The 21,880-nt window shown below is 42.9% G+C and overlaps 2 protein-coding genes across 4 annotated transcripts in view; one reads left to right on the top strand and one right to left on the bottom strand.

Annotated features, from left to right (window-relative positions):
• Positions 1–21,880, top strand: part of LOC307212654 (uncharacterized protein) — a 64,152-nt gene that overhangs the window by 28,829 nt on the left and 13,443 nt on the right. For 2 of the 3 annotated variants that reach the window (XM_079970217.1, XM_079970218.1), the window contains exons 2-4: positions 2,722–2,857; positions 2,975–3,029; positions 3,124–3,296. In XM_079970217.1, coding sequence (XP_079826343.1) covers positions 2,722–2,857; positions 2,975–3,029; positions 3,124–3,161 — 229 coding nt within the window. In that variant the 3' untranslated portion in view covers positions 3,162–3,296. Of the gene's footprint in view, positions 1–2,721; positions 2,858–2,974; positions 3,030–3,123; positions 3,297–21,880 lie in introns of those variants that run through there. The other variant, XR_013837056.1, reaches the window with a different exon arrangement.
• On the bottom strand, positions 12,031–16,400 carry LOC307213498 (methylmalonyl-CoA mutase, mitochondrial-like; the record flags this gene model as incomplete). The annotated part of the gene is made up of 4 exons (XM_079971417.1): positions 16,030–16,400; positions 14,840–14,971; positions 13,338–13,485; positions 12,031–12,234 (listed from the first exon to the last, which is right to left on the bottom strand). Exons 1-4 carry the CDS (start codon positions 16,200–16,202, stop codon positions 12,031–12,033), a joined length of 657 nt encoding a protein of 218 aa, XP_079827543.1. The 5' UTR covers positions 16,203–16,400.

A 21,880-nucleotide genomic window follows, 5' to 3' on the forward strand; every position in this document is an offset into this window, starting at 1 on the left:
CTAAGTCAGTTCTTGGTATGAGCTTTCGTGTGCATGCACACTTCTTCAGATACCAAGTGTGCATGCACACGAAAGCTCACACCAAGAACTGACTTAGTTGGTCTTTAAGGTGCTACTGAAAGGAATTTTTGTTTTGTTTTGACTATGGCAGACCAACACGGCTACCTATCTGTAACTGGATTAAAATGAGTTATAAAACCCCAACGTCTCTAATTGTTACAAATGGAAGAATTTTGAATTTGATTAGTTTAAATCGTTGAGGAACGAAGCAAGGATGTCCTCTTTCTCCATTATTATTTAATCTCTGCCTGGAACCATTAACAAGAGCAATAATTCAGGATGAGCATATCAAGGGTGTAAAACACAACAAAGATAATTAGAAAATTGTATTATTTACAGATGATATCCTTTTATTTATTACAAAACCAGAAGATACAATTCCAAAAATTATGGAGAAAATAAAAACCTTTGGCAGAATATCGGGATATTATATAAATTGGACAAAATCAGAGATTTTACCAATTGGGCCAAGGGCTACTTTGTATAGAAACCATCAATTTCGGATGTGCAAAGACTTTATTAAATACTTGGGTATAATGATTTCATCAGATATAGACCAAATTGTACAATTAAATTTGAATCAAATTATAAATGAGATTTCTTTTGATATTGAGAGGTGGGGACCTCTAAACCTCTCCCTTTGGGGAAAGGTTAATGTCCTCAAAATGAATGATGTTCCAAAGCTTTTATACATTCTTAGAGGATTACCAATACATATTGCCAAATTTTACTTCCAAAAAATAAATCAACTATTTAGATTGTGCCTTTTTGGTACAAAGCCACCAAAAATATCACTACATACAATGCAAATTCCAACTAAGGAAGGTGGCTTTGGTCTCCCAAATCTGGAACTATATCACCAGGCCTACCTGCTGAGTAAGACTAACGAGTGGAGAGCTAGCAGGAATCCCAATTGGGCTACTCTTGAATATAGTTTCTTTGGACCTCTTGTAGGGTGGACTCAACTCGGCTCCAATTTTATGAAATATCCTATTATCCTGGAGACTATTAAAGCACCTATAAAAATTTGGATGAATATAAATATAAATAATAAGGATGACCCCTGTAAACATGAGAAATTAACAATATGGGCCAACCCAAAATTAAAAATTGGAAATCAAGTAATAATTTGGCAAAATTGGATGAAAAAATGTATTTTGACATTGAATCAATTAATTGATGAAAATTTGTGGAATATAAGACCTTGCAAGTAAAGTATGGATTAACCAGTGAAACACAATGGCAATACATCCAATTGAAACATATGTTGGAAAGGCAGTTTGGCCCTGACGCTAAAGCAGCCTCGGAAACACCCATGCTGCTACAAGATTTAATCTCTGCAGCAAAAACAAAAAACTCTACACTTGCACTATATAAAACCCAACTCAACAGGAAGAAATATGATTTAGAATATGATAGACAAAAATGGAGTGAAGAGTTGGGGCTCCAGATAACAAATGACATATGGGAGTCAAGTATAAAATCAACAGAAATAGCCTCTCTGGATCTAAGACTAAGACTTATTCAACAGAAAATAATATTTGGAGTCCACTGGACTCCCGCAAAACTATACCAGAAGAAAATAACAAGTGCAGACAACTGCTGGAGATGTGGGAGTAAAAATGCAAACTTAGTACATATGATGATTAAATGCCCGATGATAAGATCATTTTGGTGTGAGGTGAGGATATTTATAGCAAGAGTCATAAAAAGAAATTGTTATTTAGCGGAATTAAATTTAATTCTAAGTTATATTCTGGAAACGTGGGAGATTACAAGGGGTCAAAAAAATAATAATGGATGTACCGTGCTATATTAGAAGCAAAAAAACTGGTTTTGATGAATTGGAAGAGCCGCAAAAAGATTCCATTGAGCACATGGATTGATAATATGGACAGACTAGCTACATACAAATGAATTGCATGTCGACGCAAATTAAGAATGGATAAATATGAAGAAATCTGGAAGGAATATTTAAGCAATAAGGCGGATAACGGTGGGAAGTAGGGGGAGGAGAGAGAGGCGGGGAAATATTGTTAAAAAGGTGTAGTCCTAGGTATATCAGTGTATCCAAATCTGAATTGTCAAACTGTGTTATTATGGTTTTTGTTGTATGTGTCTTTTGCGATTGCTGTTTGTATTGAAAAAAATGATTAAATAAATTTAAAAAACAACCATTGATGGAGCGTCCTCTGTTGGTGGCTTACTCTTCCAGACTTCCTACAAGGCAGGCAGGAGTTATTGTCAATGCCTAAGCCAGGCATGCCCAAAGTCCATTTTTTCAGGGTCCTAATCCGGTTAAATCTGGCCCCTGTGTCAGTTGATTTCCTCAAGCTCAACAACTTTGGTCAGCCCTTCACTTCATCAAATCTGGACCTCTTTGAAAAAAGTTTGGACATCACTGGCCTAAGCCAATACAACCCACATTGCTGTACTCAATAAAGTTGTGGCCTAAATTTTGCCCATTAACCTTCAGAGTAAAATTCTGTCTCAAGGTGTTCTTCTTATTCTTGGGGGGGTGCGCCGGGGCCTTGATGTGCAACTGAATTCTGTGGGGATAGGGAGCTTAGAGGCGTGAATGCAAAAACCAGTTTGGGGACGTAGATCAGGAGAGGACTAACTGTGAGCCCCAGTTCTCACATTCTTCTCTTTCCTTTTTAGGCTTTCAAGACTGCGAAGAGTGATTTCGCGGATGGCCAAAAAAAATAAAGTGTGCCCTCTCCCCGAGTCCTCCCCCCCGCCCCCCGGCTGCCCTTCCGCCTCCCCCTGTGGACCCCTTTTCAAAAGGACCACAAAGGTAAAACCTTTCCGCATATAGTAGTTGATTCCAGTCCCTAAGATTTCTCAGGAAAGGATGAGGCCTATTTTGAGCTTTAGATCATCACACCCCATGTGGCTCTTTGTTTCCCTGTAGGCTCCACGGACTTCCTTGCCGCCTCAAGCGAAACAGAAAGAAAGCAATCCTGAAGGTAAGGTCTGTTTCTGTGGATGTGTTCAGAAAGTCTCTCTCTGTGTGTGTAAGAAGCCTCTCTAACTGGCAGCCTTCTCTTCTTTTCCTTTCAGAAGAGCTCATCCTGGAAGACCTGGAGGAAGAGGAGTAAGAGACTGGGCGGCATTGGGGCAGCTTTATCAATCGTTAACAGTTCTTGGCTGTTGTGATGTTTCGCTTTTGTGTCTTTCCTTGAAGGTGAAAGCTTGCGGAGATGAAGATGTAGCTCAGCCTTGTCTTGCTGCCCTCTCAGCTGCCCCCAGGAACAAGGCCATTTGATAGCCCAGCAGTGGAAGCAGCACGTGCCAGGTATTGGGGGAAATACTGTGCATTTAACCAAAGAGTGGTTCAGAGCATCTCTCCAGGGCTTTGACTAACTCCCTGTGGCCCTGCTCTGGCAGCGCATAAGGAATGTGTGTGACTAGAGGGATGTTTTCAATGGTGGAAAGGCTCAGATTTAAAAGGCATTCAGCTGTCTCTCAGCCTGATTTCCTTCACTGAGGGGCAAAGGGGTGGGGATTATGAAGCTAGATCATCACTCTGAGTTCTTTGCAGGAAAACCAGGAGAAAAAGACAACAAATTTATAAATAAAACACGAATAAATATCTAAGGGCGGAGGGAAGCCAGAAGCAGCCATAACACATATTTTGCTCCTTTATATTCTCAGATGGGGCGCTGCTGCGAGTGCTGCATGAGCCAGAGTTGTGCTTAGTTTGTACTAGAAATTGGCTTTTAGTAGTGTAGCTCCAGCCCTCTGGAATCCGTTCCCAGCTGGAATTAGACAGGTGCCTAGCATCATAATGTTTACGTGTCTTCTTGAAGATGTTTCATTTAGGAAAGCTCTCCCTAATGTATAACCCAGTAAGTCATCTGTAGGATCTGTACCATTCTGCCAGCAATTACCATCACCATCTGTTACTTGGGTATAGCTTGGAAGGTTCATAAAACCTCTCATGAGATGCAGAACTTCAACAGGACTTCAAATGCAGCAAAGCTGGAAAGGAAATTGACATTGGTGGGTATGTGGTGTTGTGAGCAGAGTATTTTTGTATTTTAAAGAGCAATAGGAACACAGTGTTCCTTTGACTCAGACATTGATTCTGTCCCTACAGATTGAAAATTATTGTCAAAATATTGGGGAAATGCCAAAGCACTTATGGATGCTGTGGACTGGGCTATTTGTGTGTTTGCCTTCATGTATGGTTTGTGTTCCATTTGAGTTGCAGACATTGAGCAACTCCTCTGTTTTTCAGTTGTTAGATTCATTGGTATGAAAGCTTATTGTATTAATGCGAAATAATATTAATATTCAAATTATTTATACCCCACCCATCTGGTTGGGTTTTCGCAGCCACATACATACTGGGGACTAACTTAATGATGAACCTGTATACTGTAAGACTCTCAGATCTTGCAATACATGGGCTCATAGAGGAACCATGTGGTATATATATTGCTCTTGTATGAGATGTTGAGGTCCTGCCATATTTTCTTCTATAGGACTATAATTTGAAACAGGTGACATTCCATTATGATGTAAAGCATCTGATAAACACAAAGGATGCTGTTCTTAATTTCTTATCCTGATCTTGTGTTATTTTTTACCACTAGAGGGCTGCTGTAGTGCAGAGGATACTGCTTTTGGGTCTTAGGATAAAATGAATGGACAGCCTAAAATAAAAGCAAGAGCCAATTGTTTAAATATCTCTTAAATGTTGAAGCACTAATCCTTCATTTCTCTCTCACCGATTTGAAATAACAGATAGAGAAGGAGAAAATATAAAAAGCCAGCCAGTAACTAATTATAAGTGGTTGTTTTGACAGATGGCTGTACTGATCAGTGTGGGATTCTTCAGCGCATGGACACCATATGCCGCAGTCAGCTTCTGGTCAATATTTCACTCCAGTGAATCCAGTGAATGTTGCCATGTCTTTTTGCTAAACCCTCAACAGCCTACAACCCTTTTCATTTACTATACTTTCAGCAAAACTTAAGTGCCTCCAGTGCTGCTGTAGTCAGAAAGTTTACTTTGGCACCAAGCATACCACCAATTGCCATGTGTCAGTGATTTGGTCAGGAAGGGATAACGCGCACATTTCTTCATTCAGAAAGACAGACAGTGGAGAAGTTCCAAATCCATCCGCTGCAGCTGCAGAAGTCTTATTCGAAAACGTTGCTCCAAAGTCCAGATCATGAAATCTCCCAGGGAAACACTGCAAGGGCAGTCATTCCTAGGAAGTTTATAATAAACTGCTTGCAGGATAATTCTGAGGTCTCTGTTTTTTTAAAAAAGACCTGCCAGCAAGAAATGAGGAATCTCAAGGAATTTTGAACACATGGATTAAATTAGAATTTGCTATATTGATAGCTGGTAGAGGAGGTATTTATGCAATTAAAAGAGATTGTAATGTTAGTGAACTTGGCATTTGATTTTGTGCTTTTGTTGGACTGTATGGGATGCTGAGCTCAGGTGTCAATGATGGAGTCTCAAGAGGCACAGGCGTCTTAAAGAATAAGAAAAGACCTTTGCTTAACGGGCTGTTAACACCTCCCTATTCAATACTTCTATTAAGGCTGTTGAGCTAGAACATTACAAAAAATGGACTTTTCATAAAAGGGTGGCTCTACTCGTTTTGTGCATGTCATCTCAGTAAAGGATTCGTGAGGTCACAGAACTACCAGGGGTAGGAAATGGATATTTGTCAATCTGACAAGCAAACAAAGCTAGGGCAACGAGACTGGACCGAAAGGGCAAGAGGCATGTGAACAAACAGTATGAAACAGCAGGACAAAATTTCACCACCTTTCTCTATCAGTAACATTTATTTTAAATTGTAATTTGCATTTCCAAAGATCTGAAGTGTATTTCAGATATAATGAAGTCTTATATGCAAAATTTTAAAATTTACTCATTTCATTTAGATTCTTTGATAGATTTTACATACATATGTAATAATACTGCAGATAATTTCCCACTTTCTTAGAAAGCATAAAGCAACACCAGACATTGTAGATGATTTCGCATCAGTTCCTTCTTTTTATCAACACATCACAATGCATCAACACAAAGTATAAGATTCACCATGAGATACAAAGTTTGTTATGACACAGAAGTTTACACAGATTGCTGCCTATTATCCAAGCATTTCTCAATATCTTCAAGAACTTGGACAGCTGCCTTTGGGATTCGGGTTCCAGGGCCAAATATATTGGAAACACCAGAGTCATACAAGAAGTCATAATCCTGTGCAGGAGAAAAACAGACATAAAACATGCATGCAAACTTTGTAAAGTAAAATTCTGCAGAACACATGCTAAAAGAGCAGGGTTTAGCGATGGCAAGTGAGGAGGTAGCGCACATGGAGAAGGGAAAATAACTTAGTACAGTCGTACATCGGAAGTCAAACAGAATCCATTCCAGAAGTCTGTTCAACTTCCAAAACGTTCAACTTCCAATGCGCAGCTTCTGATTGGCTGCAGGAAGCTCCTACAGCCAAGTGGAAGCACTGTCGGATGTTCGGCTTCCAAAAGAACGTTCAAAAACTGGAACACTCACTTCTGGTTTTTGATCATTTGGGAGCCAGAACATTCGACTCCCAAGCCATTTGGGAGCCGAGGTACGACTGTATGCTAGCTATGGGGAAAAGCAGTGATGCTGTCACCTGTGCAAACTCTGCCATGTGTGCAAAGTCCTAGTGACTACAGGTTCAAGCAATCTCTGCTCTAGGTGTTATCCTATCTAACATAAAGAATGAAATCATCAAAAGTGGTGAACATTTTCACCTCAGCTCCAAGACAACCAGAGACTTGTGGCTCTATACAAATCTTTTGCCAGGTTTAACAATTACCATATACCAAGGTCAAGAGATTCGAAGCAGAAAAGCAAATTCTACCCCACTCCACTCTCCATTTTCCCCTCCAGCCCTTTCTTCCCTTCTTCCTAACTGTTTAAACCAATTCATGAACCAAGAACTTCTACATTGACCACTAATAATGAAACATATGTTCTGGATATTTTCCCACATTTATTATGCTATTTTTGTGATATACAAATGACATAAGAAAACTTGGTACAGTATACAGTGTACCTCTAGTTACGAACTTCATTCGTTCCGGAGGTCCGCTCTTAACCTGAAACTGTCCTTAACTAGAGGCGTGCTTTCGCTAATGGGGCTTCTTGCTGCTGTGCCAGCACACAATTTCCATTCTCATCCTGGGGCAAAGTTCTCAACTTGAGGTAACTCCACATTAGTGGAGTTTGTAACCTGAAGTGTTTGTAACTCGAGGTACCACTATACTCATTTGTATAACATTATTTTTGTTTATAACGCCCCACCACCCCCTGGGAAAAAACAAAATTCTGGAAGAAGAAAAAATTATATACCGTATTTTCCGCTCTATAAGACATACCAGACCACAAGACGCACCTAGTTTTTGGAGCAGGAAAACAAGAAAAATTTTTTTCTGAATCTCAGAAGCCAGAACAGCAAGAGGGATCACTGCGCAGTGAAAGCAGCAATCCCTCTTGCTGTTCTGGCTTCTGGGATAGCTGCGCAGCCTGCATTTGCTCCATAAGACGCACACACATTTCCCCTTACTTTTTAGGAGGGAAAAAGTGAGTCTTATAGAGCAAAAAATACGGTATATTCTATGTCAGTAAAGGAAACTAGTCCCTTTTTTCTTCATTTCTTAAAATGTTTATGAATATTTTTAACTTTAAAAAGTGATTTTTAAATTATTTGATTATATTGGCAGTTTTAGAAAGCTTTTAGGGGGCTGCTTTTCAGCTGCGTTGTTCTGTGACCCTAAACCTGTAAACTACAACGCTTTCCAAAATTTGCTGAAGGATTTCCACATTTCAATAGCTAGATGTTATTTGAAAAGCCTTTCAATTGTGTTCATTTGCCTGGTGGAGGAGGAGGAGGAGGAAGTAGATGGAGACCCCACCTCACTGGGAACAATTTAATCATCTCACAACAAGCCATCTTGTGATGGTGGTGCGCAGTACCTGGGGAGGGATTGTCAGAATTCAGGGCCGGTCAGAGGTATGTGCCTATCTCTCGAGGCACCGGCTGAATTCTTTTGACCTCCCTCCGGCGACTCCCGGCAGTAAAAACACTCGAGGTCCGTTCCGGCGATTTTCCTCAGGCTGTGAGAAAAACACACCAAACTGCTTCTCCTCCTCCCTGCTCTCCAGCATATCCCCAGGGAGGGGAATCAGACACAGACAGAAATGTATCTACATGTTTTATTCCTGTCTTCAGCAGTCATATAGAGAAAACATGTCTGCTCTGTTCAACAAACAGAGAGAAACTCCAAACTCCACCCATGTACATCCTGTACAGGTCATATGACACACACTGAGCTAACATCCGGTGCTCAGTACAGAATGGACTGCCCCTTTGTTTCCATGGCAACAGTCACATACTTCCTGTTTGGCTTTCCAGCCACAAGCAGCAGACTTGGCTGCTATAGCCTTTGCTTGCTGCTGCATTGCTGCTTTAGAATAACATACTCCCCCTAAAGTATCAATGCGTGCTGCGAGCAAAGCGTCATCCAGAGAAGAAAACAAACAGTTGTTATACTTATAACACTCCCCTGTTGTTTCAGTTCCACCCTTGGAACTACCCGCCACTGGTTTTACCAATGTACCTCTCTGGTTGTGTGACTTCCAAGGAATGAGTGCTTCTGCATTACCTTGGTTAGCAACTCTTTGTTGTGCCTTTGTCTCTGACTCAGACACAGCTTCAATTTGACCTTGGTCGTTTACAACAGCAACACATGCAATAGCTTGGTTGGCAAACTCTTTTGAATACCTCTTGGGTGGTACACCCTTCGTTGCTCTTTCAGACCTACGTAAGAGGTGCTGCTCTTCACTGCTTTCTGGTTCAGCCTCTGAACTCTCTGAAGAACCAGTACTAAGCTTAATCAGTGGTTCATCCTCCTCTTCTGAGGGTCTAGTCATTATGTGAGATTTCTTCTCAATGACTGTGACAACTGAGCTGTCTGAGCTATTGCTGTCATCATCAGTACTACTGAACTCAATAAGATCAAACTCATCATCATCATCATCAGAATCATCATCATCACCTGTGGGAAATGTGTGAACAATCACTCGCTCCTGTTCAGGAGCACTCTCTAGAAATTTTGTGAGAATCACCTTACCAGATTCAGACAAAATTACTCTGTAGAGACCCTTTTCATAACCCACAAAAATGCCTCTGGCATTCTTTACTCCCCCCGGAGCTTCTGTCCTCACATGAGACCCAAAAACCTTGAAATGGGCAACAGAAGGTTTTCTGTGGAACAGTTTCTCAAAAGGAGAACATCCCAAGTCATTTGAAAACTTTCTCAACCACGTGTAACAATATGACATTAGCGACTCAGCCCAGTACTCATGTGGCAGATGTGAACTAAGCAATTGCGCATGCATTCCCTTTTGCAATTCTTTGTTCACTCTAACACAGACACATCTGTTCCAAGCTTCTTCGGAAGCTGCAATTTTGTGTCTTATCCCTTTCTTCTTCAGGAACCTCTGGAAATCCTGTAAAAGAAAAATTGGCTTCTCATCTGTGCAAAGACAATCTATGTCAGCATCATGCATATTTTTAACTTTGTCACAAAACTCTTTAAACCTTTCTAAGGCTTCTTTCGGTCTCTCCAAAAGATAAATCCAGACAAAACCTGTAAAAGAATCAACACATATTAGGTAATACTTTGCATTGCCTCTAGATGGTGCTAAAGGACCAATCACATCAGCATACACCCGCTGAAATGCCTTGTCGACCCTCGAGGTCACCTGCTTGGTGTTCTTCTCAGCTACACCTGCAAAAGAAATCATGTTAGAATCACAAGAATTACATTCCATGTAATCACTTTGATCAAAAGTCAACAAATACAGTCCATCTTTCTCTTTGGCAGAAAGATACAACTCTCCATCTTTGTAGATCTCGCAGTGTTGATCATCATAGGACAGTTTTAGTCCCTTCTTGGCAATCTGCGAAACGCTGAGCAGATTGTACTTCAACTCTGGAACCAAATAAACATCATTTATAGTCAAGTTCAGACTTTTAAGATACACAGTCCCAATTCCGGTGGCTTCCAGCTCTTGACCGTTGGCTTGTTGTACAACGAAGCTTTGCTTCTTAAACGACGAAAACAAATCCCTACGATGGGTCATGTGAACCGTCGCTCCCGTGTCTAAAATGAAGGAATTCCCCACTTGTGGTGTGGCTTTTAGGGACATCAAAGCCTTTGCAGGCTTTGCCTGTGACTTGGCATGACTTCTGCCTAACGCCTCAGACTTCGTGGAGCTTCCCTTGGCTCCTTTGTTCTGACGTGGCTTCCTGCAGTTCCGCTGAAGATGCCCAGTCTGTCCACAATTGTGGCATCGGACAACGTTCAAAGCTACGGCGTCTCCTCCAGTAGCTACAGCAGTGGGGGTGTCTGAACTCCGTTCTTGTCTCCCCCTGTCCTTGACTTCCAGGGCGGCAAGTCTGTCATGTTCACAAAGAACCACGGCAAAGACCCTGTCCGACGTTAGATCTTGCGCTGGGAGAGACCCCAGCTGACTGGCAACCGTTTTGTAAGTCCGATTCAGGCTGTTGATCACCATGAAGCAAAACACTTCCTCATCCAGACGGAAATTGCGTTCCACCATCTGTTGACGCAGAAATTTCATTTCCGTCAGGTGCGCTTGAACATCTCCATCAGGCGCAAGCCTCAGGTTGGTCAGCTTTTCAAAATACAGCAACGCTGAAGAACCTGCATCTCTCTGATGTGTCCTTCTCAGCGTGTCCCAAACATCTTTCGCGTGCTGTAAATCTTGTATATGAGAGTCTGACACGCACAGAATTATAGCAGTTCTGGCCTTCACATTCTGTGACTCCCAAGCACGCGTTGGTGCTGCAGGGATGGGGTTCTCAATCACCTCAAACAGTCTCTGATTCTGCAGCAAAGCCTTCATCTTAATAGACCAAGATGCATAATTGTCACTGGTCAAAAGGGTGGAGAAGGCAGGCCTCCCCCCTTCTTGGCATCCATTTTGAGTCCTTGCACTGACTCTCAAACACAAGCCTCTAAAATCCAATAGCTGGCTTGTTTACACTCTGTGCACCTGGCAGCTCTAACACTGGCCGCTTGGAAAGTCCCTTTCCAACAGTTCCTTTGTAAGGCCTAGTCAAAACACGACTTCCAGCCCTTATCTTGAAACTGACCTGCGTTGCTAAGCAACCACATTCCTTTCCTTGGACAGGAAAAACCACAGGAATGTTTGGAATGCAGACTCTTCTCTCTCGGAGCTGTTTTTTCCAAACGTTGCTCCCATGAAGCAGAGAATTAATCAATCTGCATTCACACTCTTAAGCCCGAAAATCTCATACCTGGGCTCCGTAGCTTGGCTTTCAGCTTCTTCTGGTCAGCTTCTAGCTGCAGAGAATCAGCTTCCATCTCAGGCTTCCATGGAGAGGGATGAATACAGCCTCCTTGATGCAGACGCCCATGGACCGTAGCAACCATCCTCTGCTACCAATGTCAGAATTCAGGGCCGGTCAGAGGTATGTGCCTATCTCTCGAGGCACCGGCTGAATTCTTTTGACCTCCCTCCGGCGACTCCCGGCAGTAAAAACACTCGAGGTCCGTTCCGGCGATTTTCCTCAGGCTGTGAGAAAAACACACCAAACTGCTTCTCCTCCTCCCTGCTCTCCAGCATATCCCCAGGGAGGGGAATCAGACACAGACAGAAATGTATCTACATGTTTTATTCCTGTCTTCAGCAGTCATATAGAGAAAACATGTCTGCTCTGTTCAACAAACAGAGAGAAACTCCAAACTCCACCCATGTACATCCTGTACAGGTCATATGACACACACTGAGCTAACATCCGGTGCTCAGTACAGAATGGACTGCCCCTTTGTTTCCATGGCAACAGTCACATACTTCCTGTTTGGCTTTCCAGCCACAAGCAGCAGACTTGGCTGCTATAGCCTTTGCTTGCTGCTGCATTGCTGCTTTAGAATAACAGGGATGACTCCTCCACACATGACGAGAATGTCTGGGCGGCCAAGGGCATGCAGCTCTTTGAGGAGTTCAGGAACAAGAGTTTTGTGGCCAGCAGCCAAGGTGCTCACCCCCACGCAATGCACATCCGCATCTACTGCCTGCTGGGCCACTTCACGGGGTGTCTAGGAAGAGAAAGCAAAGGAAGTGTCAAACAATATGGGAAAGAAGAATGCATAAAACCTAACACTGCATGCAGACCCAGGCTTCTTTTTTCATAGAGAAGAGCGACAAGAAAACACTAGGCACCAGCATGCACCGCTGAGGCTGCTACTGGCATTGAGGTTAGACAATACAGTGGTACCTCGGGTTACATGCACTTCAGGTTACAGACTCCGCTAACCCAGAAACAGTACCTCGGGTTAAGAACTTTGCTTCAGGATGAGAACAGAAATCGCTTGGCGGTGACGCGGCGGCAGTGGGAGGCCCCATTAGCTAAAGTGGTGCTTCAGGTTAAGAACAGTTTCAGGTTAAGAACAGACCTCCAGAACGAATTAAGTACTTAACCCGAGGTACCCAGAAAGTAGAGTACAGAGAGGAACATAACCACCTAACCCACTGCATCTTCCAACTTGGGAACCTGTAAAATCATCCCAGTACAACATATTCTGGTTGTTACCTTTGGTGTGAACAGGAAATTGAAACAATAGCTGCATGTATTTTTTAAAAAACATTTTACAAATTAATAAATTGCTTAAAAGCCCGAGGCCCTCAAAGCTGTATACAAAAATATATTCAAAAAAATAAATAAAACCATTCCTACAGATGATTTACTGGGAACCTAGAGCTTGCCGATCAGAAGGTTGGCGTTTCAAATCCCTGCAACGGGGTGAGCTCCTGTTGCTCGGTCTCAGCTCCTGCCCACCTAGCAGTTCAAAAGAACGTCAAAGTGCAAGTAGATAAATAGGTACCACTCCGGCAGGAAGGTAAATGGCGTTTCTGTGCACTGCTCTGGTTTCGCCAGAAGCGGTTTAGTCATGCTGGCCACGTGACCCGGAAAAACTGTCTGCGGACAAACGTTGGCTCCCTTGGCCAGTAAAGCGAGATGAGCGCCGCAACCCTAGTGTCGTCCGTGACTGGACCTAATGGTCAGGGGTCCCTTTACCTTTAACTATCCTTTATTTAAGCTTCAGACATTTTAACTGCTAGGAGAAGCAAGCAAGCAAGCAAGCAAGCAAACAAACAAACAAACAAACGAATAAAAATTTGAATGGAAGAGATTAAATACCTGGAAGAGTGGGCCTATATCCACATCAAACCCTAGGTCAGCAAATCCCGTAGCAATCACTTTGGCTCCTCTGTCATGGCCATCTTGGCCCATTTTTGCAACAAGAAGACGTGGTCTCCGACCTTCACGTTCCACAAACTTGTTAACTCTGAATTTAGAATTTGCATTTTTAAGGGTATCTTGACAGCTGTGACTACCACAAAAAGTCTTCTATTTTTAAAGATTTATCTATATTCTTTTGAATTCTATTAGTAGTATGGACTTTTATGTGTATATGGAAATTTTATAATCTCTCTCATTTACCTTCCTTTTGGTAATGATGAGATTGAATCAAATCAGGAACAACAGGAAAAACAGGGAATACATTCAAATAACACAAAAAGATTCTAGTAACTCCTAATATAATAGATGCAAAATTATGCTGAGCTTGCTTTATTTATTTCATAAAAGCAATAAAATTAGCAGTAAAAAGAACTAAAAACAACCTTTTCAAAACATTGAAAAAATAAAATCAGTGATACGCTAAACACAGATTAAAACACACACCACTATTCTCTTGGGTAGGTCTCTCAAAACAAGCATGTTTTTACCAAACAGAGTAACAGAGGTGCTTGCCTGATGTCACTAGGAAAGGAGTTCTCAAATGTAGATGTGGCTACACTGAAGGATATTATTATTAACAAGTATTATGTGGTACCCGTAACCATGTCAGTTCTGCAGAATGAAGTGGCTGAGTGGGAAAATATCGGTTAAAGCAACCTTGCAGGTGAACTGGTCCCAAGGTGTTAAGGGCTTTATATACTACTGGTAACACCTTGAACGCAGCCTGGTATTTTATCAGGTTCTCATCATCAACAGCCTTAAATTAAAGGCGATGAGTTTATTTTGTTAAATGTCTAGTTTACAATACTTCCCATAACCAATTAATAAATACAGCGAATTTGCAGAACGGATACAACAAACCTGAATAACAAACATAACTTGCATAGTAAGGTTGAAAACCCAGCATTAACAAAACAAAATCAAGCCATTTTAGACACATGCAAAGAGGTAATAGCTTTAAGGTAATTGTTTGACTTTATAAAATTTGGAAGAACATTTATTAAGTAAAAATGGTTGGCTTATAAAGGGGATAAAATAATGTAATCCCCCAATTAAAAATGGAGAAGATAAAAGAAATGCAGAAATTACAGAGGGCAGTATCAAATGAATACCTCCCATCAGTGCTAGGATTTCTGCCTGTGAGATAGGCTTCCCTCCTCTGCCTCTTGTGCCCCCCTTAATCTGCTCTGGAGGGAAGGGGGCACAGCTGACAGGAACTAGCATTAGTGCAGTAAATTTGAGAAGTGTAAGAAATTCTGTGAAATACAAACTACTGTATAGTTTAAATACTCTAAAACTTTGGAAGTGAGATGGGACACACATTCGTAGCATGCAAAAATTTGTAAGCCTGATAGCACACCATCTGATTTAATCCATTCCATAGAAACAGCACACCTTACCTGTTGATTGCTTGAGCAATTTCGTCACTCTCCCCAAACTCCTGACGGTAAGCTCCACTCACCATGCGGTCACTGGCTTTGTGTTCACCAAACACCTTTTTCATTGCATCCGTTATTTCACCAACTGTACATCTGCAAAAATGTATGCAGCCCAAACATTAAGGTTGGGTAAACACACCTCAACAGAAAGAAATAAAAACTCAGCACCTATTTTAATGGCACTTGTCACAAGAGTTTCATATTACAGTAATTTAAGCACAGCAAACTTAATCTCAACTTTCCCCAATTCCGCAATATTGGAAGTTTAAAAGGTTAGGGACCCCTGACAGTTAAGTCCAGTTGCAGACAACTCTGGGGTTGCGGCGCTCATCTTGCTTTACTGGCCGAGGGAGCCAGCGTTTGTCCGCAGGCAGTTTTTCTGGGTTATGTGACCAGCATGACTAAGCCTCTTCTGGCGAACCAGAGCAGCGCACAGAAACGCTGTTTATCTTGCCGCCGGAGTGGTACCTATTTATCTACTTGCACTTTGACGTTCTTTCAAACTGCTAGGTTGGCAGGAGCTGGGACCGAGCAATGGAAGCTCACCCCGTCGCGGGAATTCGAACTGCTGACCTTCCAATCAGCAAGCCCTAAGCTCTGTGGTTTACACTACAGCGCCACCTTCGTCCCCTATCGGAAGTTAGAATGGTGTATTAATGTGCAGTAGAGCTACGTTAAACGTTCCTAGGAGACACCTCACTTGGACCGAAAGTTAAGCCCATACAATGGGGCTTGTGGACCCTGACTTCCCAGTCATCCTTCCCACAGCAGTCTTGAAAATGCTCCACTGAGAATATAAACGAGCAAATTATGTGTTATGGCTGCTTCTGGCTTCCCTCCTCCCTTAGATATTTATTTGCGTTTTATTTATTTAAAAATTTGTTGCCTTTTTCTCCTGCTTTTCCTGCAAAGAACTCAGAGTGATGATCTAGCTTCATAATCCCCACCCCATTGCCCCTCAGTGAAGGAAATCAGGCTGAGAGACAGCTGAATGCCTTTTAAATCTGAGCCTTTCCACCATTGAAAACATCCCTCTAGTCACACACATTCCTTATGCGCTGCCAGAGCAGGGCCACAGGGAGTTAGTCAGAGCCTGGGAGAGATACTCTGAACTACCCTTTGGTTAAATGCACAGTATTTTCCCCCAATACCTTGCACGTGCTGCTTCCACTGCTAGGCCCAGCAAATTGCCTTGGCCCGTGGCGGCACATTCTGACAGGGCAGCAAGACAACGCTGAGCCACAACTTCATCTCTGCAAGCTTTCACCTTCAAGGAAAGACACAAAAGCAAAACTTTACAACAGCCAAGAACTGTTTGCAGCATAATTCTATAGGGCTCCCTGGTTCTGCTTAAGTTGTTCCTTTTATACAATTTGTGCTGTTTTTATATTGCAAGCCACACAGAGAGCTTTGGTTATAGGGTGGGATATAAATAATCAAAGTAAATGAGTAAGTAAGTAATAAAGACTGTTTTGTAAAAAAGAGTTTGAAGAGGACTCATGTAATCAATATTTATTAGATTACCAACTTCAATATTTATTAGATTACCAACTTCAATAAGACCTATCTCAGTACATCTCCTTGGTGCCAACAGTTTATCTATCTTGCCATAAATGTCACTCCTGAAACTTAAAGGAAATATCACTCATTGCCTTTGATATAATGCAAACAGATACGCTCCGAAGCCCCCAAATAGGAAACCCTCACAGAGATACAGATTCACTTGTTTGCGTCTAAGAGGTTCTCAATCAGGGAACTTTGCTGACATCTACTATCACTGAAAAAGAACAAACCCAAGCATTGCACACACATGCCATTATTTATTTCTAAAAATTACACCCTGACCATCAATGCTAATTAATCATCTGTCCAATATGTGTGTGTGTGTGTGTGTTGGGAGGATGAAGTTGAATGTTCTTCCATACCTGTCATTTTAATTGTTTCATGTCCTGTGTTTCCAAGAGGTTTTGGGTATTGATCACTTTCCTGCAGCGTAGCAATCCCTGCTAGCACCTGGGGCAGACCAAAGTTGTGGAGTTTGTGTTGTTGAGCTTTCTTTAGGAAATCGAAGTTGTTGAGCTTCTTTGAAATACACAGCTGATCTGAAAACACAGCTAGCTAAAAAACAAATGAATCTCCAGTTATTTGAGCAGTCAAGCTGCTCACTCAGATTACAAAAATACATGGCACTGCTGCTGTTGTCAGCCATTAGCTATTCATGTTCCGAACGTAAAGGATGTGAAAACATATTCACAGCACACAAGGCCCCCTGGGGCCTAAATACTCAGTCTAACTTTGATGTTGGCTTTATAGGTCAAAACCAGCAGTTTGAATTGGGTCTGGAAGCTAATTGGTAGTAGCCAATATGGTCAGCATTATATGTGTTATGTACTGAAGTTCTCACCCTGGGCCAGCAGGGGGATACTGTAGATAGTTTTCACTCAGGTCCACATATGCAAATAAGGGATTGAAAGTGACGTTCAGTGATTGGATAGTTACAGAAAGTGGTTACTGTTGCGTTGTAGTGGAGCTCTATATAAGCAGGCTGGCTGAACCCTTCACTTCAGTTCTGTTCTGGCCTGTGAATAAACAAGAACTGTTTGAGGAATCGCTGTGTCGTCTGATATGTTCACCCACAACTTAACAATATGATCAAACCATCTTGCCCTGGTGAGCAACCTGGCTGCTGAACTCTGCACCAGCTGAAGTTTCCAGTCTTCAGAGGCAGCCCCGTTGCAGTAATTCAACCTATAAGTTACCATAGTCCATGGTCCTCAGCTTTCTGGAACCTGGAGACCTATATCTAAGAAATTGTCATGGGCACCACAAAGTGCTCATTTCACAGACGTAAAACTGGTGATGCCTGACCTATCCAAACAACAGGCAAAAAAATGTGCCCGCCCGAACCCTCTTACAGGTGCTTTCAGTCTTCAGACGCCCCACACGCTTTTGCAAAAAAGAAAATGAAAGAAAATGAGAACTCCAAAGTTTTGCCGAGCAAAAAGAAAGGGAGGTGGTGGGGGGAGGAAGCTGCACAGCTTTGCTGGCAAAGCCGAGCAACTCGTCCTCTCCCCACCTCCTGCCTGCTCCTCCTCGGGAGCTGGGGCAATGGCATGCCAACCCCCCCCAACTCCCAAGTATCCAGAGCGGGGGAGCCGGCAATGTCGCCACCCCCACCTCCTCCCCATTCCTCGCGCTTGCGCAAGAAGGAAGAGCCTGATAGGTGGGAGGGGGAGAGAAATGTGCCCTAGGCTTGTAGCTCGCACACGCGCGAGAGAGAGACCAAGAGGCGCTGCGGTGTGGAGGATCCTTTGCCCACGGCTGCAGGCAGGGGCACAATGGCATCCCCACAGGGTGCCCTCGTCACCCCTTCAGAGATGGCAGCCAGGGCGCTCCGCTACCCCCACCCCCCTCTTCCTACGCCACTGAACATGAACACTGCCACAAGAGCCTGCAATAAATCTAGATGACAACTTTGCTGCCACATACACCCGGACAGCATCATTATTGGCCCCAATAACATCAAACATACCATCTCAGGCCTATTTAATTGTTCATCTTCCAACATTATCAAATGCCAACAGTGCCCTTCAGCTCTCTATATTGGACAAACAGGACAAACTTTACGCCAAAGGATAAATGGGCATAAATCTGACATCAGGAATCATAAAACAGAGAAACCAATAGGAGAACACTTCAGTCTCCGAGGATATTCTATACAAGATCTTAAAGTAGCTGTCTTACTGCAAAAGAATTTTAGAAATACACTTGAAAGAGAAGTTGCTGAATTACAACTCATTACCAAACTAAAAACTATGGAGAGACCTGGTCTGAATAGAGATATTGGATTCATGTCCCATTATACATACTAAAGCTAATTTTGGTCATCTATCCCTTTAAAAATCCCTTGCCCTTCCCTGTGGAACCAACTGCCATAACAGTCATCAACAGTTATAACGTTGAACCGACCTCTGCTTCAGAGTATCTGATGAAGTGTGTATTACACACGAAAGCTCATACCTCGAAAGCTTACATTTAGTTGATCTTAAAGGTGCCACTGGAATTATTAAAAAAGATTTTTCCAGCCATGCTTTCTGTACAAGTTTCCCAGATGCAGACAAATTGTTCTATTTCCAATTTCCCGATTGCAATGAACTGGTGGTAATTATTCGGGAGCTTCCAGAATTGCTCATTGGCCAGAAACAGCTAGGCTGCTGTTTAAGCGTCGAGTTGTGCTGGAGTTACAACAGTCCACTTGCCTAGTCATCATCTTCCACATTGCCACAGGAAGCTCCTCCACCTGCTTCACCCGCTTCGCCCTGTGGAGTAACTGGGCCTTTCTTCTTCCTGCCTTCTCCTGGGACAGCCAATGAGTGGCCAAGCTTGGCATAATCCTTGTCCATGTATTTAAAGAGTGGTGAACTGCACATATCTGGGACTTGGTCCTGGTCTTGCTGATCATCCCCTCTAGGAGCTGCTTCAGTGCCGCACAGTCTCTTCTTGCTCTTCCTCAATGTCTTCTATAATTAGATCTTCTGAAAGGAAAAGGCTGGCACTTGGAGAGACTTTCTTATATACACTGAATATATACATGGAGCCTTGATGGCAGAAAGTGAGGAGGAATTAAAGAACCTTTTAATGAGGGTGAAAGAGGAGAGCGCAAAATATGGTCTGAAGCTCAACATCAAAAAAACGAAGATCATGGCTACTGGGCCCATCACCTCCTGGCAAATAGAAGGGGAGAAAATGGAGGCAGTGAAGAGATTTTACTATCTTGGGCTCCATGACCACTGCAGATGGTGGCAGCAGCTGCGAAATTAAAAGACATCTGCTTCTTGGGAGAAAAGCAATGACAAACCTAGATAGCATCTTAAAAAGCAGAGACATCACCTTGCCGACAAAGGTCTGTATAGTTAAAGCTCTGGTTTTCACAGTAGTGATGTATGGAAGTGAAAGCTGGACCATAAAGAAGGCTGATCGCCGAAGAATTGATGCTTTTGAATTATGGTGTTGGAGGAGACTCCTGAGAGTCCAGTGGACTGCAAGAAGATCAAACCTCTCCATTCTGAAGGAAATCAGCCCTGAGTGCTCACTGGAAGGACAGATCGTGAAGCTGAGGCTCCAATACTTTGGCCACCTCATGAGAAGAGAAGACTCCCTGGAAAAGACCCTGATGTTGAGAAGGATTGAGGGCACAAGGAGAAGGGGACGACAGAGGACGAGATGGTTGGACAGTGTTCTCGAAGCTACAAACATGAGTCTGACCAAACTGTGGGAGGCAGTGGAAGACAGGAGTGCCTGGCGTGCTCTGGTCCAGGGGGTCACGAAGAGTCGGACACAACTGAACGACTAAACAACAACATATACATGGAAATAGACATTACCTTCAAGTTGCCTGGGTCATCTTCCTCCATGTGAGGAAGGGAGGAGGTCTGCAGAGCCCACAGGGAAACAAAGAGCCACACGGGATATGTTTATTTCTCTAAACCTCAAAATAGGCCTCAGACAGTATCAGACAGACCTTAGGGACTAATATTATTTTGAAATCAACATCTATATGCTGAAGGGTCTTAATTACTTCTCCGTCCATTTACTTGGGAGTAAGCCCCATGGAATTCACAAGGACTTAGTTCTGAGTAGACATGTCACTTTTTTGCATTCAATAGTCCATAGCAGGTGAGACAGTTAAATCAAGAGCCGCTCCTCTGTTGATATGAATGCACAATCCTATACCCAATTATTTGGGAGTAACCCTCATTGAAGTCAACAGGGCTTACTTCTGAGTAGACATGCATAGGATTGTCCTGTAAATAAGCCACACTTTCATAAATCAATGGGACTTAGCTAGCTGTGACTAACTAATTTCAACAGAACCAAGGTGTGGATGGCTTTCAGCACACACCAATGCATGGTTCCATCTGCATTCACAGAATCATAGAATTGTAGAGTTAGAAGGGACCTAAGGGCCATCTACTCCAACCCCTGAGGCACATTCTTTCCTTAAAGAATTCTGGGCACTGCAGTTCCTGAAGTGTTGCTGGGACTGGCAACTCTGTGAGGAGTAAACTACCGTGCCCAGAATTCTTTGGGGGAAAGAATCTACTTGAAAGGTGTAGGATGTGCATGTAAAGCCCATTGAAGTGAAGAGCATGGCATGAAAGGGGGTTAACTCAGAAGTAAGTCCCCTTGTGTGACTTGCTTTTGTTTTTCTATGCTCTGCCGACCAGGACAGTCCAAGCTGTAAGGCGAAGCTCACGACAGCCTGCGCTGCTCACCAAAAAGCTGTTTCTCAGAAGGCTGCTTTACCCTGAGTGCTGTGTCCCAGAGCATGCTGCAGTTGGGCCAATGTGCTCCCTTGTGCCCCAAAGAAAGAGCCAGGCTCACTGGGGAAATGGCGAGGTTCGTTCCGTGGTGGAGCTCTGCCCAGCGTTGGTAGAGAGCGAGGGCAAACTCCGTGTTCAGGTTCAGTGGTTCGTGGTGTCAGTATCAAAGCTGAGCTGCCCCTGCTCTGCCTCCAGGTCTTCAAGAATTATGTCATCTAAATGGAAAAGAAGAGAAGGTTGGAATCATAACTGTTTTAAGGACTTTCTTATATACCCTAAACATATCCTTGGAAATAGACATTACCTTCATGTTTCCTTTGTTCTTTCTTTCTCCTGCCATCTTCTTCCAGATCAGCCACTAAGGGGGCGGAAAGCACATATTGTGCACAAATCTTTTTTGAAAAAAATCTGAAATTACTGGGTAAACAACAGGGAAACAAAGAGCCACATGGGATATGATTATCTAAACCTCAAAATAGGCCTCAGACAGAGACCTTTCCCAAGAAATCTTAGGGACTGGAAGCAGCATCTATACGCTGATAGGTTTTACCTTAGTAGTCTTTTCAAACAGGGGTCCGCAGGGGGAGGCAGAGGGGCAGGCGGTGGGCGAGGGGGAAGATTCTGGGACAGGGCACACTTTATTTTTTCTCGCCATCCGTTTCCTTTTTCTCACAGAATG

The sequence above is a fragment of the Podarcis cretensis genome (assembly GCF_951804945.1).
Source record: "Podarcis cretensis genome assembly, chromosome: 3".
In the NCBI taxonomy this organism is placed as follows: domain Eukaryota; kingdom Metazoa; phylum Chordata; class Lepidosauria; order Squamata; family Lacertidae; genus Podarcis; species Podarcis cretensis.